Source organism: Melanerpes formicivorus, unplaced genomic scaffold (assembly GCF_026170545.1).
Source record: "Melanerpes formicivorus ecotype bairdi unplaced genomic scaffold, bMelFor1.0.p_v2 SCAF_24, whole genome shotgun sequence".
NCBI classification, from domain to species: domain Eukaryota; kingdom Metazoa; phylum Chordata; class Aves; order Piciformes; family Picidae; genus Melanerpes; species Melanerpes formicivorus.
The window spans coordinates 10,262,629-10,282,585 of record NW_027142376.1 but is presented as its reverse complement, the minus strand read 5'-3'; the positions used below and the strand labels follow the sequence as shown (position 1 = coordinate 10,282,585).

At 47.3% G+C, this 19,957-nt stretch overlaps 1 protein-coding gene across 2 annotated transcripts; it reads left to right on the top strand.

The window, feature by feature from the left end:
- The first annotated feature begins 286 nt into the window (after positions 1 to 286).
- On the top strand, positions 287 to 5,275 carry EOMES (eomesodermin). Of its 2 annotated transcripts, XM_068152971.1 has the most exons (7): positions 287 to 1,107; positions 1,421 to 1,575; positions 1,860 to 1,981; positions 2,494 to 2,652; positions 2,757 to 2,818; positions 3,435 to 3,586; positions 3,830 to 5,275. In XM_068152971.1, the coding sequence occupies exons 1-7, from the start codon at positions 332 to 334 to the stop codon at positions 4,165 to 4,167; spliced, it is 1,764 nt and encodes a 587-aa protein (XP_068009072.1). In that variant the 5' UTR covers positions 287 to 331; the 3' UTR covers positions 4,168 to 5,275. The 2 variants fall into 2 exon arrangements, with proteins under 2 accessions (XP_068009072.1, XP_068009071.1); XM_068152970.1 differs by having other exon boundaries at positions 3,435 to 5,275.
- The last annotated feature ends 14,682 nt before the right edge of the window (positions 5,276 to 19,957 follow it).

The window sequence follows — 19,957 nt, the reverse complement described above, 5'->3', positions numbered from 1 at the left end:
CAGCAGCGCCCCTCACTCTGAGCGGCTCGGGGCAAGGGGCGGGCCGAGTCCCTCCGGTAGTCGGCTGGGCAGGGGACACACACACCAGAGTCACAGGTGACTTGTTCCAATTAGTAGCTGTCTAATTAAATTAGTGTCACGCGGCCCAGCCAATGGGCCGGCGGGGGAGGAGGGCGCGATGAGACAGCCCAGCGCAAGCCCCTCCCCGGCGGCCCGCGGAGCCCGGCAAGTCGGTATAAATTGCCTCGGCGGAGGCCGGCTGCAGATTCTTGCGGCGGTGGTTTGGGTTGGCAGGGGCCTGTGTGCGAATTCCGCCCTGCCTCCGTCGAGGATGCAGCTGGGCGAGCCTCTGCTACTGGCGACGGCAGGGACCCTACCGGGCGCTCCTTTCTATCCACTGGAAGGCGGCGGGCGCGGCAGCGGGGCTGGAGTGGCAACCGGGGCGGGAACCGGAGCGGTCGCTGCTGGTGGCTCCCGTGGGCAGACCCAGCCCCGGCCGGGGTCGCCTCCGCGACTCGACCTGGACAAAACGACCAAGAAGTTTGGAGCGGCCCCAACCATGCTGGGCGAAGCGGAGGCGGGCGAGCCGTCCTTCACCGCTCCCAAGCCGGACGGTCGTAAGGCCACCCCCTGCGGCGAGGAGGAGCTGCCCCCGGCCGCCGCCGCCCGCTACTCGATGGACAGCCTCAGTCCTGAGCGCTACTACCTGCAGTCCCCCGGGCCGCCCGGAGCTGAACTAGGGGGGCCGTGCGCCCTTTTCCCTTACCCGCCGGCTGCGCAGCATGGCACGGTCTACCAGGCGCCCGGCGGCCCTCGTTACCCCTACGGCTCGGTGCTCTCGCCAAGCGGCTTCACGGGCACCGTCTGTCCGCCCGGTAGCAGGGCGCAGTTCGGCGGCAGCAGTGGGTACCAATACGGGCAGGCAGCACCCGGAGGACCCCTCTACGGCCCGTATCCGGCGGCGTCGGGCTCCTGCAGCGGGCTGGGGGCGCTAGGGGTGCCAGCCGCCGGCCCAGGGCTGAGGGCGCAGGTCTTCCTCTGCAACCGTCCGCTTTGGCTCAAGTTCCACCGACATCAGACGGAGATGATCATCACCAAGCAAGGCCGGTAAGTGGGCAGGGGGTGATTCGAAATGCAGAGAAGTAGTGGCGATCATGGCGTGAGCCGCTCGGTGCCGGCCAGAATAGCCATCTCCCCGGGGAGTAGGTGCTCTGGCCCTGGGACGAGTTCCTCGAAAAGCGGCTTTTCCAATTTATCCTCAGCGGGCAGAGTGGGAGACGGGACGCGGGTCGGTTGAGGCTTGCTGCCTTGGTCCACTTTGTACCGGGCAATACGATACTGCGGCCGGCTCCAAGCTACCGCCAGAGTCCGAGCCTTCTTCCGCTGCCCGCCTCATGTTTGCTTTCCCCTTCCTCCCCAGGAGAATGTTTCCTTTCCTGAGCTTTAACATCACTGGCCTCAACCCCACCGCCCACTACAATGTCTTCGTGGAAGTGGTGCTGGCAGACCCCAACCACTGGCGTTTCCAAGGGGGCAAGTGGGTGACCTGCGGCAAGGCGGACAACAACATGCAAGGTAAGTGATGCTTCTCTGGCCTCGCCTCTCTGCTTTTCCCCGTGGGCTTGCTTCCCAGAAAGGGTCCCCGCTTCCGCCTGCAGTACCTCCTGCAGAGTCTTTCACACCCCCGGCATCCCGCTGCGGGCAGAGATATAGCAACTTTTTCTTTTTCCCTCCGCGGTGGGTGAGGCTGTGGGGGAGATGGGACATCAGGGGAGCCGGGGCGCTGCCTCGGCTCTGCCGGCGACGGAACAGAGCGGGTGGTGTCCCTGATGGCCGCCTGAACGGTTTCTCTTTCCTAGGCAACAAGGTGTACGTTCATCCCGAGTCGCCCAACACCGGGGCTCACTGGATGAGGCAGGAAATTTCTTTCGGGAAGCTGAAGCTAACGAATAATAAAGGTGCTAACAACAACAACGCTCAGGTAAATGAGGGGGAAGGCAGGCTTTTGAGGGACTTCTGATGCTCTGCCAGGAGAGCTCGTAGTTTCTGGAACTCTACAGCATTTAATCCCCGATCTGCTTAAGGATTGTTATTGTGACTCCTTCCCTTGAATCGTAGATATTGTTTTCTTTGTTTTTCCTTAGAAACATTTCCTTCTCATTAAGAAGCTTGCTACTAATCTCAGACCACTAGAAATATCAGAAATAGATGTGTGAATTTCTTTGGGTTTAGCCAATATCTGTTTCTGGAGCTACTCGGAAAGTGGGAATTGTAGGTGATAGCTCTTAATTATCTGCATTTACAGATTTTTAGCTCTACAGATTAATAGTGAAACAGGGCTACAAATGGAATCTTCTCTTAGCAGTTAAAATTGTACCATTCCCAAATCAAAAGACTACAAATTACAGGAAAAAATGTCGGTCTATGAAGCAGACCTTTCTATGTTAGATGCAGTTTCTCTAAAAATCTTGTCCTTTCTGTGATTCCCTTTAGATGATAGTCCTGCAATCTCTGCACAAGTACCAGCCCCGGCTTCACATTGTGGAAGTGACTGAAGATGGTGTTGAAGATCTGAACGATTCCTCAAAGACTCAAACATTCATCTTTCCTGAAACACAGTTCATAGCAGTTACAGCATATCAAAACACTGATGTAAGTGTTTTGTGTAAGGCTTGTTACATGAACGTATAAAACACGAATAAAATTGTCTTGTGGGCTCAGCATGGCATCTTACTATCTTCTTCTTTCACTTTTAGATTACTCAGCTCAAAATCGACCATAATCCTTTTGCAAAAGGCTTCAGAGATAACTATGACTCGTAAGTACACTTCTCTCTCCTCTTAGAGTTGTCTGTGGAGGTGACTTTATTCTAGCCTGAGATGTGTGGAAGAGTTTTCAGTTAGATATTCTTTCAGCTATTCAGAAGTAGTAATATTTCTGCCTGCTTGCTTATATGCTCCTTTGACATTAAACGTGTGTTTGAATAGTTACTCTATTGTCTTGATCTGCTTTCCAGAAGGCTTCTGAATGTTGGTAGGTAATTAGTACCGGCAGAACCTAGCTGGCCTACAGATTGGCAGCAGTGTACTGGAAAGCAGGCAACTTTCTCATTGTCAGATCTGCCTAATGCTCCCTCCTAGTATCAAATGGCCTTTATAAAACTCGAGCAGCTGGGAGAGAAGTGCTGTACCCCTATTTAAAACAGGCTGGCAGGCAGAGAGCAGTATACTTACAGTGGTGGTACTTGAAAAAATTGCTTTATACTAGTGTAGGAAAAACGAGCAACTCCTGAACTGGATACCAATAAACCATCACCTAGTTAAGCTTACTTCTGGGTCTGTTTCTTCCTGATTGTGGGTTGGTTGGGTTTTTTGTGTGTTGTCTCACTGTAATACTGGAATTGTAAAGAAAACAGTTTCTCTTTTATGTTGTAGCATGTACACAGCTTCAGAAAATGACAGATTAACTCCATCTCCCACGGATTCTCCTAGATCCCACCAGATAGTCCCCGGCGCCCGATATAGTGTGCAACCATTCTTCCAAGAACAGTTTGTCAACAACCTGCCCCCAGCCAGATTTTACAACGGTGAGAGAACCGTCCCTCAGACAAACGGCTTGCTCTCCCCACAGCAGAATGAAGAGGTGGCCAGCCCTCAGAGGTGGTTTGTAACACCTGTTCAGCAGCCCAGTACCAACAAACTGGACATGAACTCCTATGAGTCTGATTACTCTCCTAGCACCTTGCTCCCTTATGGCATTAAATCCCTCCCTCTTCAGACATCCCATGCTCTGGGGTACTACCCTGACCCAACATTTCCATCCATGGCAGGCTGGGGCAGCAGGGGCTCTTACCAGCGAAAAATGACACCGGGGTTACCTTGGACCTCCAGGACAAGTCCTCCAGGTTTCTCTGAAGACCAGCTTTCCAAGGACAAGGTGAAAGAAGAAATCGGCTCATCCTGGATAGAGACTCCACCCTCCATAAAATCCCTAGATTCAAACGATTCTGGGGTCTACACGGGTGCTTGTAAGAGAAGGCGGTTCTCCCCTAGCACTTCCAGCAACGAAAATTCTCCAACTATGAAATGTGAGGACATTAATGCTGAGGACTATAACAAAGACACTTCAAAAGGCATGGGCTACTATGCATTCTATACTAGTTCTTAAAGCATACTTTTCCACTCGTGGTTTGCTTTTTGTTTTTTTTTCAGGGTGGCCTTGGGTTTTTTGCATTACAATTGCCAAAAAGACTCTTGCCTTCCACCTTGAATTGTTGTGTGCAATTCTAAAGAAGGTACCAAAGCTTTTTACTGTTGCAGGTTGCAAAGTAGGGGAAGAGGAAACTGCTAGAATTCTTGCCCTCTTTTAGAAGAAACCATACATGGAAGCTGTAAGCAGGAGCCTAGATTTTTACAATGCTGTTTATTTACCAGAGACACTAAAGTGTACAGTTTGTCTTGGCTCAGAGGCCTGATCAAATCTATGCACTTCTGGGCAAGGTAATGTGGCAGGGAAAGGGGGATACTATCCTACACTTCTTCCTTTTCTGCCCCTCTTATCAGAGGGGGCTGGAGTTTAGGGAGCTGCACAAAAAAAGCTTTGCTTTACATTGAGTTGGCTTCTTCAATCTTTGCCTGCAGCACAGCTGCCTGAGTCAGATATCATACAGAAAAAGGCTTCCTTTGGCAGAAGATAGCCAAAATAAGGTCTCTCTTCACCAGGCACGTTTTTGACTTGAAGGTCTTAATGGTGGGGTCACAGTGACCAAATCTTGACTTTTCTTAGTTTAGGACTTGCATTAAGAAAAATAAAACAAGCAAGCAAAAAACAAAAACCCACCTGCACCCCACAAGCCTAACCTTTATTCAGGTGGCCAAAAACAAAGTGTACAGTTGTGGTTTTGTCTAGGTACACTATAGACTACTGTGGACTGATGTATAATAGTCGATCTATAGCTGTTCAATTCAGGAGGACCTCTGGTGATACTTTTTGAAGTTCAAAAAAGCTTTTTCTTTTTAATTACTCAAACTCAGCATATGCAACATTGTGGAAAACCTGAAAAGATTTGTATTGTTGTATGTAAAGTGACTTTTTTTTCTCAGCTGCCCTGTACAAAACTGGAAGTGATGTAATTGAACCTACTCTTCTTGCCTATAGCTTCAGTCTTTTAAATTGATCGACCCCAGAGCACTGGCACACAATCCTCTCCCACCAAAACTTGGCTCTGTTTTCCTTTTCTATGTACATAGTAATTTTTAATAAATGTGGTGGTGCCAGGGGTAGGAGTGAGAGTGGTTCTCTGCCTCTTCTTAGCCGTTATGGGGTGTCCCAGCTGGGGGGGGGGGGGGTGAGGAGGAGTGAGCACAATACGTGGGGGCTGAGTTGTCTCTAAATCTAGGCACCTCTGGCAAGTTTCTCCTTGCTGCTTTATCCTTTGCGCCGTGTTTGTCTGGACGCTGCTGTGTGTGTGGAAGAGTTGTCTGGGTCTTGGTGGGGGTTGCTGCTTCTTCGAGGTTTCGTTTTGATGATTTTTTTTTTTCCCCTTATTTTGTTTCTCTTCTTATGCACTGCTACCGTTTCCCCCAACCTCTGACCCCCCGGCTTCTTGACCAAAAAAAAGAAGTTCATGTTTCTTTCCGTGTAACTCCCCCCCAATCTATGGGAAGCAAGGTGTGAGCTCATCCCTCATCTCAGGGAGTGATTTGTGAACTCGGCTCGCCCACCCCAGCAGTGGTGGGGCTGCCCCTGCCGCCCTCTGCTTGCCCCCTCCGTTTCCAGAAACAGGGTTAAGAAATTCCCCTGCCCGCTTATCTGGGGAGGAAGAGCTGCCTGGCAGAGCGGCTGAATCCTAGATGCGGTGGCAGCAGAGAACCTTTCCTGAGGATATGCAGGCACTAATGGGATTAAACAGTTAGCGATGCCCAGCTGCAAACAAAATCAACCAGGGACTCGGGACGGGGCCTTCCCTGGAGGAGGTAATACGACGGGGAAGCACCGGCAGGGGCCTCGAGAGGCCACCCCCACTTCGGGGCAGTCGGCGGCAGATCTCCGAGAAGATTTCGATCAATTCATTTCTCGGCGCGAGACTCTGGCTCTGCGCCTTGGCAAGCGAAAAAAAACAACCCGGCGTCCCAGCAGCTCTCCTGCGCAGGAAGCCACGTCCCCTCCCAGGAGGAGTAGCAGTAATTTTTAAGCTACCAGGTACGGAACATATATTCTTTTCCCGTTGCTTGCGTTGATTGGTAGATGGTTTGTTTGTTTGTTTTAAGTGGAGAATACCCCCTCCCGGAAAAGCGCCCTGGAAAGGCAGGCAGTCCAGTCAGCGTGCCGGTGGCACACCGGCCGCTGCACGCCCGCTCTTCCCGGACAGCAAACACTGATCGAGCACAGAGAGCGCTTTGGAGCTCTTCGGTTCCGCTGCGCTGCGTTATTAAAAGCTGTGCAATTTTGCACGGGGCGGATAAAAAAAAAAAAAAACAACAACCAAACCGAACAAACACAACAAAACGAAGAAACGAGCAAAACAAAACAACAAACAAAACGTAAATCGAGCACCACCAACAAAAATTAAAACGCAAAAAGTTGAAAAGAGGAAAAAAAAAAAAAACCAAACAAACACGAAGAAACAACGAAAAAACCTTAATACTTGTGAAAAGTCCTCGCACTGTTTAATAGAAACATAAGTGCCTGACTGGCCCCAATTAACACCTTGTGATTTAATGTATTCCTAAAATGGGGTGTCAGACGCCAAATTGTGAATAAAGGTATCTAATTAATCTTCATAGGATGACACCGATAAACAATTCTATATTTAAATAAAGATCAAGGAACTGAATTCTTCTTATTTGTTTACATTAACAGAAGATAAAGTTAAGTACCCTTGCACTCCGTAATGTGATTTACTCAGGCAAACAGCAGGCTCCCGGGAAAGGGCCCCGCCTCGCCTCGGCGGGCTTTTTTATCGCGGGTGTGGAGGGAGGGGGCGACCCCGCGGTTGATGGCCCCTTCCTCCGCACCGCCGGCACCCGCGGGCAATCCGGCCGTGTGCCGGGAAACGCAGCACCTCCGTCTTGCAGCTGGCGGGCACAAAACGCTGCAAAAGAGGAATGCAGCCGTCGGCCTTGTCCCCGCGATTTCGGTGGCTCTCGCATGTAAACTGTGCGGCTGCTGGTCAGGAATGGTAACAAGCAGGGTCTAAAGGAAACAATAAAAATATGCCGTTGCGGTAGTGTGCGGCGAGAGGTGAGCTGCAAGCTTGCCCGGCAAAGCTGCAAACCCTAGCTCTCAGGGAAGGAAATTCCGGACTTCGGCTGCTGGCTGGAGCCATCCCGCTTCTGCTCCGCTCCGTGCGGACAAAGGCGTCACTGGCTCCGGGGGCTCCGCGCCGTGCCCCCAGAGCCCCGTCCGACCCCTGGGTCCCGAGAAACGGGGCTGCACCGTGTAAGCATCTGAGGCCGTTGCCCGTGAATTAGCAGTTCTGTGGGTTATTTCCTTACTGACCCGAGGGAGCTGTTCGGTGCCCGGCGTGCGTAGCCTGGGAGCCTGGCGGGGCGATGGAGGCAGCAGAGACGGGCTCGTCAGAGGGACTAAGACTATTTCTAACTAAAGATTCTTGGTTTTGTATAGGGTTTTATTTACTTTTTGCCTTTCGGTACAGCAGATCCGCCAGGTTATCGCCTCTCTAGCCTGTGCTATTTACAGCGGCACGTCGGGGGCAACCGTCTGATTTATTTATTAATTTTTCTAACGAAACTTTGTTTCATGCTGTTCGCCCCAAATTGTATCCCCGGTGCCTCGCCCCTGAGCGATAAAACGAAATGACCACAAACCCTTCCTCTTCTGACAGCGTCTTCCTGAATCCCTCGGGGAAAAGGGGCTTCTTACTCCTTGCTCTGGGGAGGAAGGAGCAGGATTTTTTCCTTGTGTTTTCTCTTCAAGTAATGCGATGGGGTTTTACTTTCGCTCTGCATTTCTTCTCCACCTTCCTCAACACCCCCTTTTCACCACCTACTTGCTTGTTCCCACATCCTTCTCTCTGAGGGGAGTGTGGACTTAACCGCTGGGGGAAGGGGAGGGGGGGGGGGTCGCTGGAGTGGTTATTTTTTTCAACCTTTCTCAGTCGTCGTCATCCTCCCTTTGGGACGCACGGGGCAGCTTGGTAGCGGCCGAGACAGGAATAGGGCCCCGTTGTCTCCTGCGGTACCGTTACGCATCAGACGTGCCCCGTCCCTCCGGCACTACCGGCTGTGGGATGCTGACGACCCCGGCGAGAAAATGGCTGCGAGGGGGCCCGCTGCTGGCACTTCCCCCCTCGCCCGTTCACCATTGGTGCTATTAATACTATTTTGTCACGGTTTGCCTTTTTTTGTTGTTGTTTGTTTGTACATCCAAACCAAATTCCCCAGCCCCCCGAGGTACCTGTAGCCCACTCTTCCCCTCAGCCCTGCTCATAATACTAGGAGCATGGCTAATGTAAATATTAACCTAATCCTTATTGGAAGGATTTTGGCGCTGGCTGGATGTCGCAAATATGTAATCCAGAGGAGAATGACATTAGGCTGCAAGCGTGGAGTGCAAAATATGATTTGAATAAAATGATGGGGTGGTATCTAGTATTTCCTTTAGGGAGTACTATACTCTGAGCTGTCACAACCAATTGTATAAATAGACGAGACTGAGGGATGTGATCCTAATCACATTGATGAAACATTCATCTGAAAGAGTGAGCGCAGCCAGAAGGGACTCACTAGGAATACAATTAAATCCTAATCTGAGTAGGGGGAATCCTCTGTAGGCTTTCCTCCACCCTGCTGCCCTCTCTCCCATTTTCATTTTGGAGTCCAAAGGAAAAAAAAGCTAAGGGAGAAAGAGAAAGTAAAGGAGAATGAAGTGCTGGGTCATTTACCTGCCTGGGGGACTGCATTCACAGGAGCTCTTGGTGGGAAGGAGATAAATCTACAGCCTTGACCCTGTTGATAATGAAGCGTAAAGGTCTAACGTTACTCATAGGGGTAATTACCTGCTTGCAGAGGGTTTCCACCTGTGAGTGGTGTTAATCAGGTTGCAGGAGGCCTGTGTGTCTGGAGGAAGACTTGCTCTACCACCTGGGCTTTGACCATCAGCTCAGTCCCAGATTTGTGAGCAAAGTGAAGTCTTCTGTCTGTTGCATGCCACAGCAGATAACTGATTTCTTGCTGATAATACTTATTACTAAAGAGGTTACTTTGTAACCTTCCAGCAGCTGGTTCTTGTCCTCATTATCATGGTCTCATGCTGCCTTTTAGTAGTGAAGCAGCATTGGGCAGCTTGTTTCTGTGCCTGTAGTAGTAGTCCTCTTCAATAATGAAAGAAATAGGTTAGCTACTGCTATACAGGGACCAACCTGTCTTGACTATTGTACCTCAAACACATGGCCCGAGAAATGGGACGGGACAAAACTTCTGTTGTGGTTCCTGTGGCAGTACTAAAACCAGGCTGGCTACTTTCAATCAGTTCTTTCTTTTGGAGAAAGCATCAAACAGGAAACAGGTGCATTTGGGTAACTCATGCCAGCTTTTAGCTTATATCACTAAAAGGTGTTCAAGCTACAAATACCCAGCTTCACATGATGATGCTTAAAGCCTGAAAAGCATTCTCTCTTCATCCTGCCACTGTTTAAAGTCAGGCTCCTTCTGAGTGCCTAATTTTTGTTTGTTTTTTAGGAGCTTTTTCAAGGTAACCAGGCTTTTATCAGCAAGCTCAGGCAAAGAGCAAGGTGAGTTCTTTCTTCCTGGAGTGTACTCCATGGGAAAGAAAGGCCCCAAGGACAATGTTCTGTTCTCTTTTAGCAGGGTATAATGTCTGTAAACAAGGGAAGAATACATGGAGTGGGACCTCAGTTAACAAATCTGTACCAGGAGCTCAGTGTAAGTCCATATTCTCTCCCACTGCAGTGTTAGCTCTGCAGCTTTACAGTTTACAAAAGGACTCCTATGGTTGAAGTAGGCACTACTATAGTGACTGTAATGAAAAGTAGTATAATTTTAGCAGGTTTGGGAGTGAAACTTGGTGTTTGGGTTCTTCTGTACTGTGATAGTATATACTGAGGGCAAAGGAGTTAGTTCTGTTGAGATCCCTGGTTTTCTTACAGCAGGGTTAGGCTTTTGTAGTGTAGGTAGGGCACTACTTGCTAAACTTTTATCAAGCAGTTACAATCCCACTTGTCCACAAAGCAATACAGTGTTTGTAAGTTGTTTGGCATCATTGTAAATTTCCTTGGGGTGGGGGGGAAGTAGTTTTTTTTTCCTGGAAAATAACTGGTTTATATGACATTAACACTTGCTTGCTCTCAGTGATATATTCTCAACAGCAGAAATATTATTAGTTTTCTCTACTTACTTTCTATACTGAGTAAGAATGTAAGAACACAATATTTCTGCCCCTAACCCATGTAATCTGAGCAAAAAGAGCCCTTAAACTCTTCAGAGGACATGTCAACACAAAGAAGACTTCAGGAGCTGTTCACAATATCATGTCAATTTTATCCTAGCACTTCCTCCAGACAGGACAAGCAAAGCCTCATCTCTGCAGCCCTAGTATCCACTGATACATCAAGTAGCTTATTTTCCAGTAGCTTTGTGTGTCTTGTCCCAAGATTATTATTGACCTGGCTCTTCTGTTACTTGTTTCAGTAAAAGCAGGATTCTGCTCTGCTGCCTTTTAATTGCAACTTCTTGAGAGGAAAGATTAGGTGAATTTCTTGGTTTTGGATGGAAGTAGTTTTGATCCAGAAGAGAAAAAAAAAATCATAGCAAAATTTATGCTACTTGAATGGTTTTGGTTTTACTCACAGGATGAGTAATATTCCTGAAGTTTGTGCCAGCAATAGTTTGCATATCAGATCAGGCTGCATTGTAAATCACCGTTTCAGATGTGCAATGTATTTCTCCACTTCATCTGCTTAAATTATGTGTACATAATAAATCTCTGGCAATACCTGCTGCCAGGGTGTGCCAGTGAGTAAGAGTAGTGGATTGGCAGCAAGTATTGGGTTATTCTTCAGCTGGATCAGTTCTCTCACAAGCAGAAATGCTTGTGCTGGCACTGATCAGAAATAATAGAAAACCTCAATATTTCTGACAGGGCTGTTGGTGACTGCATTCATCTGCTCAAGCAGCAATACCTGTGACTTCAAAACATTCAAAATTCTCTTTTCCCATGGTAACAGCACATGGTAGGTCACACCTGGGTGGAGGAGTCAGTAGCCGAGGTCATGTCCAGTTTAGGTATTGGTCTTCCAAAGCAGTTAAGCAGCTTGTTTAAATGCTCTATCTAGAAAATGGTGAGTGGAGTTTCTGATCAGGTGGATGCCAGAGTGGTAAAATTGCAGCATTTAGGTAGCTGTAGGAGTACAGTGAAGCTCAGGTTTACAGCACACATGGTCATGCTCCATGGTTTACTTCTCAGCCCCTCCATCTGTGATCAGGTGTAGTGCTTTCCTGATGTCAACCAAGGGAAGAGAAAGCCATTAGAAAACACAGGATCCTGTTTTAGCTTTGCTACAAAAAGCTTAAGCATTATGTAACATAATAGAATGTGTGCAATAGCCTCACTGTTGTTTCTGCTTCCAACAATTGTGATTGTGATGTGGGTTGAGTTCTTGTTTCTGACATTCCCCCTGTAAACGGCCTGAAGTGTTAGGAGTTGTAGGGCAGCAGCTGCAAGGAGGAATGCTCAGTGGCAGAGTGCTTTCCATTTCATGCTCGGAGAGGTTTTCTAGAAGAACAAAGGGAGTGTTTAGTCCTAGTACACTACAAACAACAAGAAAAGTAAACAACTAAGAAGTAGATCATGTGAGAGTTAAAACAAAAAACCAAACAACCAACCCTACAACCATTGATGGGATTGGCCTGAGCTGTGCAGTGATGACTGCTTTCTGCTAGACTGGATCGTGGGTGTTTTTGGTAAGTGGCTATGGTAGTTGCCCATCTTTCCTCTGTACTGAGACTTTGCAGGAGAAGAATACAAGATTAGAGGCAATGCCCTTCTAGTATTTTCTCCACCTACTCAGGAACTGGAAATTGAAAATAAAACAAACAAGCATCACAATAACCAAACCCAGAAGAAAAAACAAACAACCACCACAACAAAACCCACAAACAACAACAACAAATGCACCAACGACCCAAACAGACAACAACCCCCCCATCACCCTTCCCCCCATGGAAAACCAACAACCACCACCAAGCAAAAAACGGTAAAACAACCACCAACCAAAACCCACAGGTCCCTTTTCTTTTTGGTGAGGTGCTCTCCAAACCAAGAGACGCAGGGAGAACCAAAGCAGCAGCAAACAAGGGAAACTATGTTCTTCCACCCTATTCACTTCAATGGGATTTGATCGGCATCGTTCTCCACCCTGGTATTAATACGGTGGTGCTAAGAAGTGCTAATGGCCGCCCATAATGTTTCAAGGTCACTGAAGGATAGAATGAAAACACCGTAAAAAGACTTAAAGATGGGCCATAACCACACCTAAAAAAAATCCTGATGGAGACTAAATGGATTAACTCTCTCTGTTGTCTCACAGCTAAAGCTTTCAATATCCTCAATATCCTCTATTATAACAGCTACAGAGGTTAATAGCCAGGGCAAAGCCTCTGAAGAGTCATGTTATATCTTGATTGAAGAGGAGGAGTGAAGCCGTGGGAGGGGAGATGAGCTGATTTTAAAGTTCCCGGGCTGACCTGGAACCTGCTGCCTCCTCCAAATAGGAAGCAAATATTCAAGGTGGAATAAAAATCAGTCTGGGGCCTCCTAGAGTTATGTCCCAAGCTTCCTAGAGTTTGCAAAATTGGATTGCAAGCAGTGCATGCCCGACTGCAGAGACAGCACTCTATACACTGAGAAAAAAATAAACAGGCAAGAAAAAGAAAACCAAGGTAAAACTGAAGTAAATAGATAAGCTGACAGTGCTACGTGGAAGAAAACAAGTTTTGAGCTAAATTATGCAGTAATAGATTTCAAAGGGAACTGTGCAGAAGTGAAAACCACTGAAATTGGTTTATGATATTAAGAGATTATTATTTAAATTCCATTTTACTAACCCTCTGGCTAGCTCTGTGAGTAGGGAGAAATCTTCTCTGATGCAGGTATTCTCATCATTTCAGGGAGATCTTCCCTATATTTTGTTCTTCTTCTTATAATTTCTGTTTTCTGAGGCCTTTGTATCTATAGGTAGGACAAATGTAATGAAAAACGAATTGACTGCTGAAATATACCTTGCCTGCAAGAAAATGCCTCTTTTGTCAGAGGGAGGAAGCTACAATTCAGTGTGTGAGTAGCAGGTTGTGCTGTGAGGAGTCATTTAAGAAACTAGAAGGTAGTTGTTATGGAGTGGCCGAATGAGACACAGTATATAACGTGCTGCACAGGCTACATCATGTTTGTTCTCTGTCACCTTGCAGGACATTTGGAAACTCTTGGTCAGCTGAGGAGAGAAAGATGAGTGCAGACTTGTGTGGTGGTCCTGTAGCCAGTTTAAGGAACCTGCAGAAATTTTTGTCTCGTTTCAAAAAGATGCTGAGTGCACTCAGGATCAGGGGGCTGTCATTCTTCAGTCTTAAAAACAAAACAAAACCAAACCCCAACAAAAAAAAAACCAATAATGATCCTTTGTTTGACCTGGTGCTGCAAAACTGTTGATTCAGGAAGTGGCTGGGTCTGGATAGGTTTATAGGGAGCTGTAGGTGTCTAGCAGTAGCTATAGAAATATTCCACAAGTCCAGGTGAGAGTTATATCTGTGCTGCATTTCTGGTGCGTGCTCTGGAGAAGGTCTGGGCAGATCACACACACAGTATCACTTAGGTTGGAAAGGACCTCGAGGATCATCGAGTCCAACCTATCAACACAGATCCCATGGCTAGACCATGGCACCAAGATCAGGCAGGCAGGAGAGATGTCACTCGATAGATGAGGTGAGAGGATGATTAAAGGAATAGAACATCTTCAGTAGGAGGAGAGACTGAGGGAGCTGAGGGCTCTTTAGCTTAGAGAAGAGGAGACTGAGAGGTGACCTCATCAACATTTATAAATATGTAAAGGGTGAGCCCTGAGAGGATGGGGCCAGGCTCTTCTCGGTGGTGCCCAATGGCAGGACAAGGGGCAATGGGTGGAAGTTGAGGCATAGGAAGTTTCACATAAATATAAGGAAATATTTTTTCACTGTGAGGATGATAGAACACTGGAACAGGCTACCCAGGGGGATTATGGAGTTTCCCTCTCTGGGGATATTCAAAACTCACCTGGATGCATTCCTCTGTAATCTGGTGTAGGTGATCCTGCTCTGGCAGGGGGGTTGGACTAGATGATCTTTCAGTGTCCCTTCCAGCCCCTGAAATTCTATGATGCTGTAATCTGTTGTTATCAAACCTGGCACTGCAATCAAGGCCAGAAACTCTACTGAACTCCAGACGAAACAGAATTTTCAAGTAAGAACTTTGGTGGGCTTTGGGTGACTCTTGCTTGCTCACAGAAAAAAATTTTCAGCCTGGAGAAAAGGAGGCTGAGGTTGGAACCAGGTGGGGGTTGGTTTCATCTCCCAAGGAACAAGTGACAGGACAAGAGAAAACAGCCTCAAGTTGTGCCAGGGGAGGTTTAGGTTGGACATGAGGAACAACTTCTTCCCCAAAAGGGTTGTCAGTGCCTGGCTTAGCCTGCCCAGAGCAGTGATGGAGTCCCCATCCCTGGAGGGGTTTCACAGCCATGGAGCTGTGGTGCTGAGGGCCATGGCTCAGTGGTGACCTGGCAGTGCTGGGTTCAAGGTTGGACTCCATGATCTTAAAGGTCTCTCCCAACCCCAGTGCTGCTGCTGTTACTCTGTATAAACAGTCATCAGCTGGAGGCAAAATTATCCCTTGCTTAAGCTTATTAGCATCTGCAAAAGAGTTCTTCTTGGGGGAAAGAAGCTCACTGTTTGTATTGTAGTGATTGCAGAGCTTTGGAAGACTTCAAAGCATCTGACATAACTGGAGATAGAAGTTGAGCTTAAGAGACTAAGCCCACTCCTCCTTACACTTTTCATGTATTTTCTTGTATTTGAAGTCAGCTCTTCCATGCAGGCCTTCCCCATGTTTGCTTGACTTACTGCATGCAGGAATGGACTGCCTTGTGCTTTGAGAAGACCAACCAGCTTGAAGGTGAGCCAGCTCTCACAGACTTTCCCTTCACTTTTCACAGTGGTCTTCCATGAGATTCTACCAAGAAGATCCCTGGGCAAGCTGAATTCTGGTCTCCTGAAGTGCCAGCTTGTAAGTGTACTATTTGTCTTTCCCAAGACAGCCTCATGAGGTTCAACAAGACCAAGTGCAAGGTCCTGCATCTGGGTCAGGGCAATCCCAAACACTGATATAGGCTGGGCAGGGACTGGCTTGAGAGCAGCCCTGAAGAAAAGGATTTGGGGGTGCTGGTGGATGAGAAGCTCAACATGAGCCACCAGTGTGCACTTGCAGCCCAGAATGCAAATCACATCCTGGACTGTGTCAAGAGAAGCATAGCCAGCAGGTCAAGGGAGGTGATTCTCCCCCTCTACTCTGCTCTGGTGAGACACCACCTGGAGTACTGTGTCCAGCTCTGGAGCCCCTATTACAGGAAAGATCTGGAGGTGCTGGAACTTGTCCAGAGAAGGGCCATGAGGATGATTAGAGGGCTGGAGCTCCTCTCTTATGGAGACAGACTGAGAGAGTTGAGGCTGTTCAGTCTGGAGAAGAGAAGGCTCTGAGGAGACCTCATTGTGTCCTTCCAGTATCTGAAGAGGGCCTACAAGAAAGCTGGGGAGGGACTTTTTAAGGTGTCAGGTAGTGATAGGACTGGGGGGAATGGAACAAAACTAGAAATGGGTAGATTCAGATTGGATGTTAGGAAGAAGTTGTTCCCTATGAGGGTGGTGAGACATTGGCACAGGTTGCCCAGGGAGGTGGTGGAAGCCTCAGCCCTGGACGTAGCTCTGACCAACGTGATCTAGTGTGAGGTGCCCATGGCAAGGATGTTGGAACTAGATGATCCCTGAGATCCCTTCCAACCTTAACAATTCTATGATTCTACTTTCTTGAGGTTCTTCTGGGATTTAGAGTCCTACTTGCTGTAGCTGCTGCATTTTCATTCCTTCTCTCCCTCCTTGTGTGCCCAGCTGTCTTTTCAGCAGTATGCTCCTTATTCCTGGCTTCTTCAAGAAAATGGTAGCACTAAATGCACTTCAGTCTCTCATTGTACTACTTACCTTGTAGTACTGAAAGTGGATACTCTAGCAGCCCTTGAGTATGTTTCTCTCTTGAGCCTTCAGGGAGGTCTGCCTGTGGTGCTGAGCCTCAGGTGCCATAGCTTCAAATTCCCATGCTGTGATGCTGGCTTTCTGAAGGCAGTGCTACATAGACGAAATTGGTCCTCACATTGCTTGGTAGTAGGGTCTTGCATGAATGCCATCTAGCCTGGGTTGGTGGCATTTGCAAGGATGCTCTGGCAGTCATGGCTGACTGGTATGATAATGTTTCAAGGTCACTGAAGTATGAGGATCTAATTCTGTCTGCTCAGCAGCAGACCACACAAGGATATGGTTTGAGTCAACGGGTTTGGGGTTGATGGGATGCTTCAGCAGCAGAAAAACAAAAGGCTAACTGTGGTGGGTGTGCAAGGGAAACAGAAAACTTAGAGGCCTGGATCAGCATTGCATGGCACACCAGGCTCCTGTTATTGAGTACTGGGAACAGGAAGGTACTGACTAAATGTCTGAGCTGACTGAGCAATGTCAGTTCTAGAGCAGTGTAAAGATGTGATACCCATTAAACAAAGCCTTCTGAAAGAACATTGCCAGAAGAGCTCTGATGAAGAAGGATAATTTCATGGAAGCTTAGTGGTTTATGTCATGTGCTTCTATCACCTTTTTAAACCTGATGTCAGGTGCCCTAAACCCAGACTTACAATTGTGTGGAATTGTGTTTCCATTATAAAGAAGCCATGCTCAACCTTCAGTCACAGAATGATCAGCTTCCCTGTGTTTGATATGGTATGAATTTTGAGTGCTGTTATTTTTAATAAGCCAAATGGCACTTCAATTCATACTTTGCCCCTGCATGGAGAACTTGCAGAATGCCTGAGCTGATGAAAATATTCTACTTAAATCCCAAAGGCAGGGTCTAAGTCTGCAGAGGGCTTTAGGTACATGTAGTAATGAAAAACCAGAACTGACTGCAGCAAAATCCAAGTGGTCAGCATTTCTCAGGGGCAGGTCATTGAGCTGTAGCATTTAAATTTTGAATCAGAGCTTATTTTCTTGTTGTTTCCACATACTGAGGTTGAATTCTGCAGTGTGAAGCCAGCACAGTTGTGCCAGGAGGAAGTGTGGAGGAGCTGCATATGGATTCTCTTTGCTGGGGCAGGGTCTTGGTCCCTTCTCCATATTATTTGGGTATGTCTGCTCTGAACTTGACTTCCTTTCAGTGCCTGAGCTGAAAGCTTCCAGTCTCATCAGGAGCCACTTAGTCTATGCATAGCATTTCTTACCTCTGAAGATGTTCTAACTAGCTTTGTGCTCAATTCTACTCTACAACACGTTGATAGTGATCTCCAAGTTGTGTTAGCTGTAGCTGTTTCTAACTTATAAGAATTACCATGTCACTTACATATGACATCCCTATGAGGAAGCTCTCCCTGGTGGGGAGGAAGGTTTCAGGCCAAAACCTTGTGGGATATGCCTGACCTTTGTAAGCATGGTGCCTCAGTTTCCACCTTCAGTGCATCAGCCCTGTCAGTGTTTACAGATCTGTTTTCTGGGCTTGTAACTCTAGCACTTCCAGTTGAAAATGTAATGTTAAAACATACCCTATTTGATGTAGTAATGGTTATGGACCATCCACTGCACTCCTAAATGTACAAAGGGTATGTGTATACATGAAGCATAACGACCTAGTGAGCAGTCTTCCAGATGCAATCTGGGAAAGGGAAATAATGGAGTGAGAGTAGGAGAAAGACACAGATACTCTGTAAAATCACAGAAACATTCTGGTTGGACCTTCAGGATCACCAAGACCAACCTATCACTCTAAAGTTCACCCCTTAAACCACATCCCCAAGCACAGCATCCAAACCACCTTTAAATATATCCGGGGTTGGTGACTCAACCACCTTCCTGGGCAGCACATTCCAAGACCTGACCACGCTTTCTGTGAACATTTTTTTCCTACTATCCAGTCTAAACCCACCCAGTTGTAGCTCGAGGCCATTCCCTCTTGTTCTATCACTAATTACCTGGGAGAAGAGACCAGCACCAACCTCTACAACATCCTCTCAGGATGTAGAGAGTGATGTGGTCTCCCCTGAGTCTTCTCTTTTTCAAACTAAACAGCCCCAGCTTCTTCAGTCGCTCTTCATACATATAAGTAGGAAAACTTTTCCTGTAGAAGCAGAATGTTGGCTGGAATCAGAACCTTTCCAAAGCCAGGATGCCTTCTGGCTAGGCAAGAAAGACACTGTCACAGAGGCCCAGATGTGGCAGTCTGCACACTGAGTAGCACTTCACAGTGTAAGGAGTCTCGCTGAGTGCTATTTATTCATGCATCCCTATTGAAGTTAATATGAGTAGAATATGTTGAATTTGGCCTTAGGCTAGTAACATAAAATGATATTTCTTCAAAATGAATCTGAACAGAGAGATATGGTCCTGTGCAGCACAGGCTTTGAGGGAATGTGGGATTTTTTTTGTTTTGGCAGGGTGTTCTTTTTTCAGATGTTGGGGGGTGGTTGAGAGAAGAGCAACATGATTATTGTTCTTGCAAATGAAATGCAAAACCAATTAGCCTAAACCAGGGGGGTGGGGGGGAAATCTGCTCACATAGATGTTGTATAAGATGCTGCTTTATTCCTGGAAGAAATGGAGCTTTCATGTGTTATATTGCATAGTAGCCCTCCTCCTCCTCCTCCTCCCCCAGCCCCCCCCCCTCAAAGATGCATATCTGTTGCCCGGGGTGAGCAGCTCCTGAGATTTCTGAAGTCAGGCTAGTACATTAACACCTTAGATTTAGGTAGTGCACGGCTACAAGCAAATGTCTTTGGATGATAGAAGCAAATCAGACACTGCTTTTTTATGTCACAAGGGATTATGCTATTTTAGTGCTATGCCCTTTGGCTTTACAAATGCACCTGTAGTGCTCCAGCGCTTAGTGCAAAGAATCTGGGTAGAATTCATTTGCTGTAGTTGGTTTGTCTTTGTACATAGCAAATGTTAGAAGTGGCCATACACAAACAGCTTTTCAAACCTCACATGTATTATTTGCAGCAGTTCATAGATGGGAAGGTTTCTGGTTTGCAGTGCCAGCCTTGAATTCAGCAGTGTACTTTTCCATACACAAAAGGCAATTTTTTTTTTGGTAGAAGCAGGAGCGATTTATGGCTGTGCTTGAGCATAGGGAAGGTGGGAGATAAATCCTAGTTTGAAGTTCTTCACAGAAAGAGAGATTGGCCATTGGAATGGGCTGCCCAGGTATAAAGCATGACTCAGGCTCTGATTTGAAGGGAAGTAGTAGTCAGGTGGGGGTTGGTCTCTTCTCCCAGGCAACCAGCACCAGAACAAGAGGACACAGTCTCATGCTGCACCAGGGGAAGTTTAGGCTGGATGTTAGGAAGAAGTTCTTCATAGGAAGAATGATTGGCCATTGGAATGTGCTGCCCAGGGAGGTGGTGGAGTCACCATCACTGGAGGTGTTTAGGAAGAGACTGGATGAGGCACTTGGTGCCATGGTTTAGTTGCTTAGATGGTGTTGGGTGATAGGTTGGACTTGATGATCTCAAAGGTCTTTTCCAATATGGTCTGGTCTGGTCTACTCTACTCTACTCTACTCTACTCTACTCTGCTCTACTCTGCTTCCCTTCCCTTCCCTTCCCTTCCCTTCCCTTCCCTTCCCTTCCCTTCCCTTCCCTTCCCTTCCC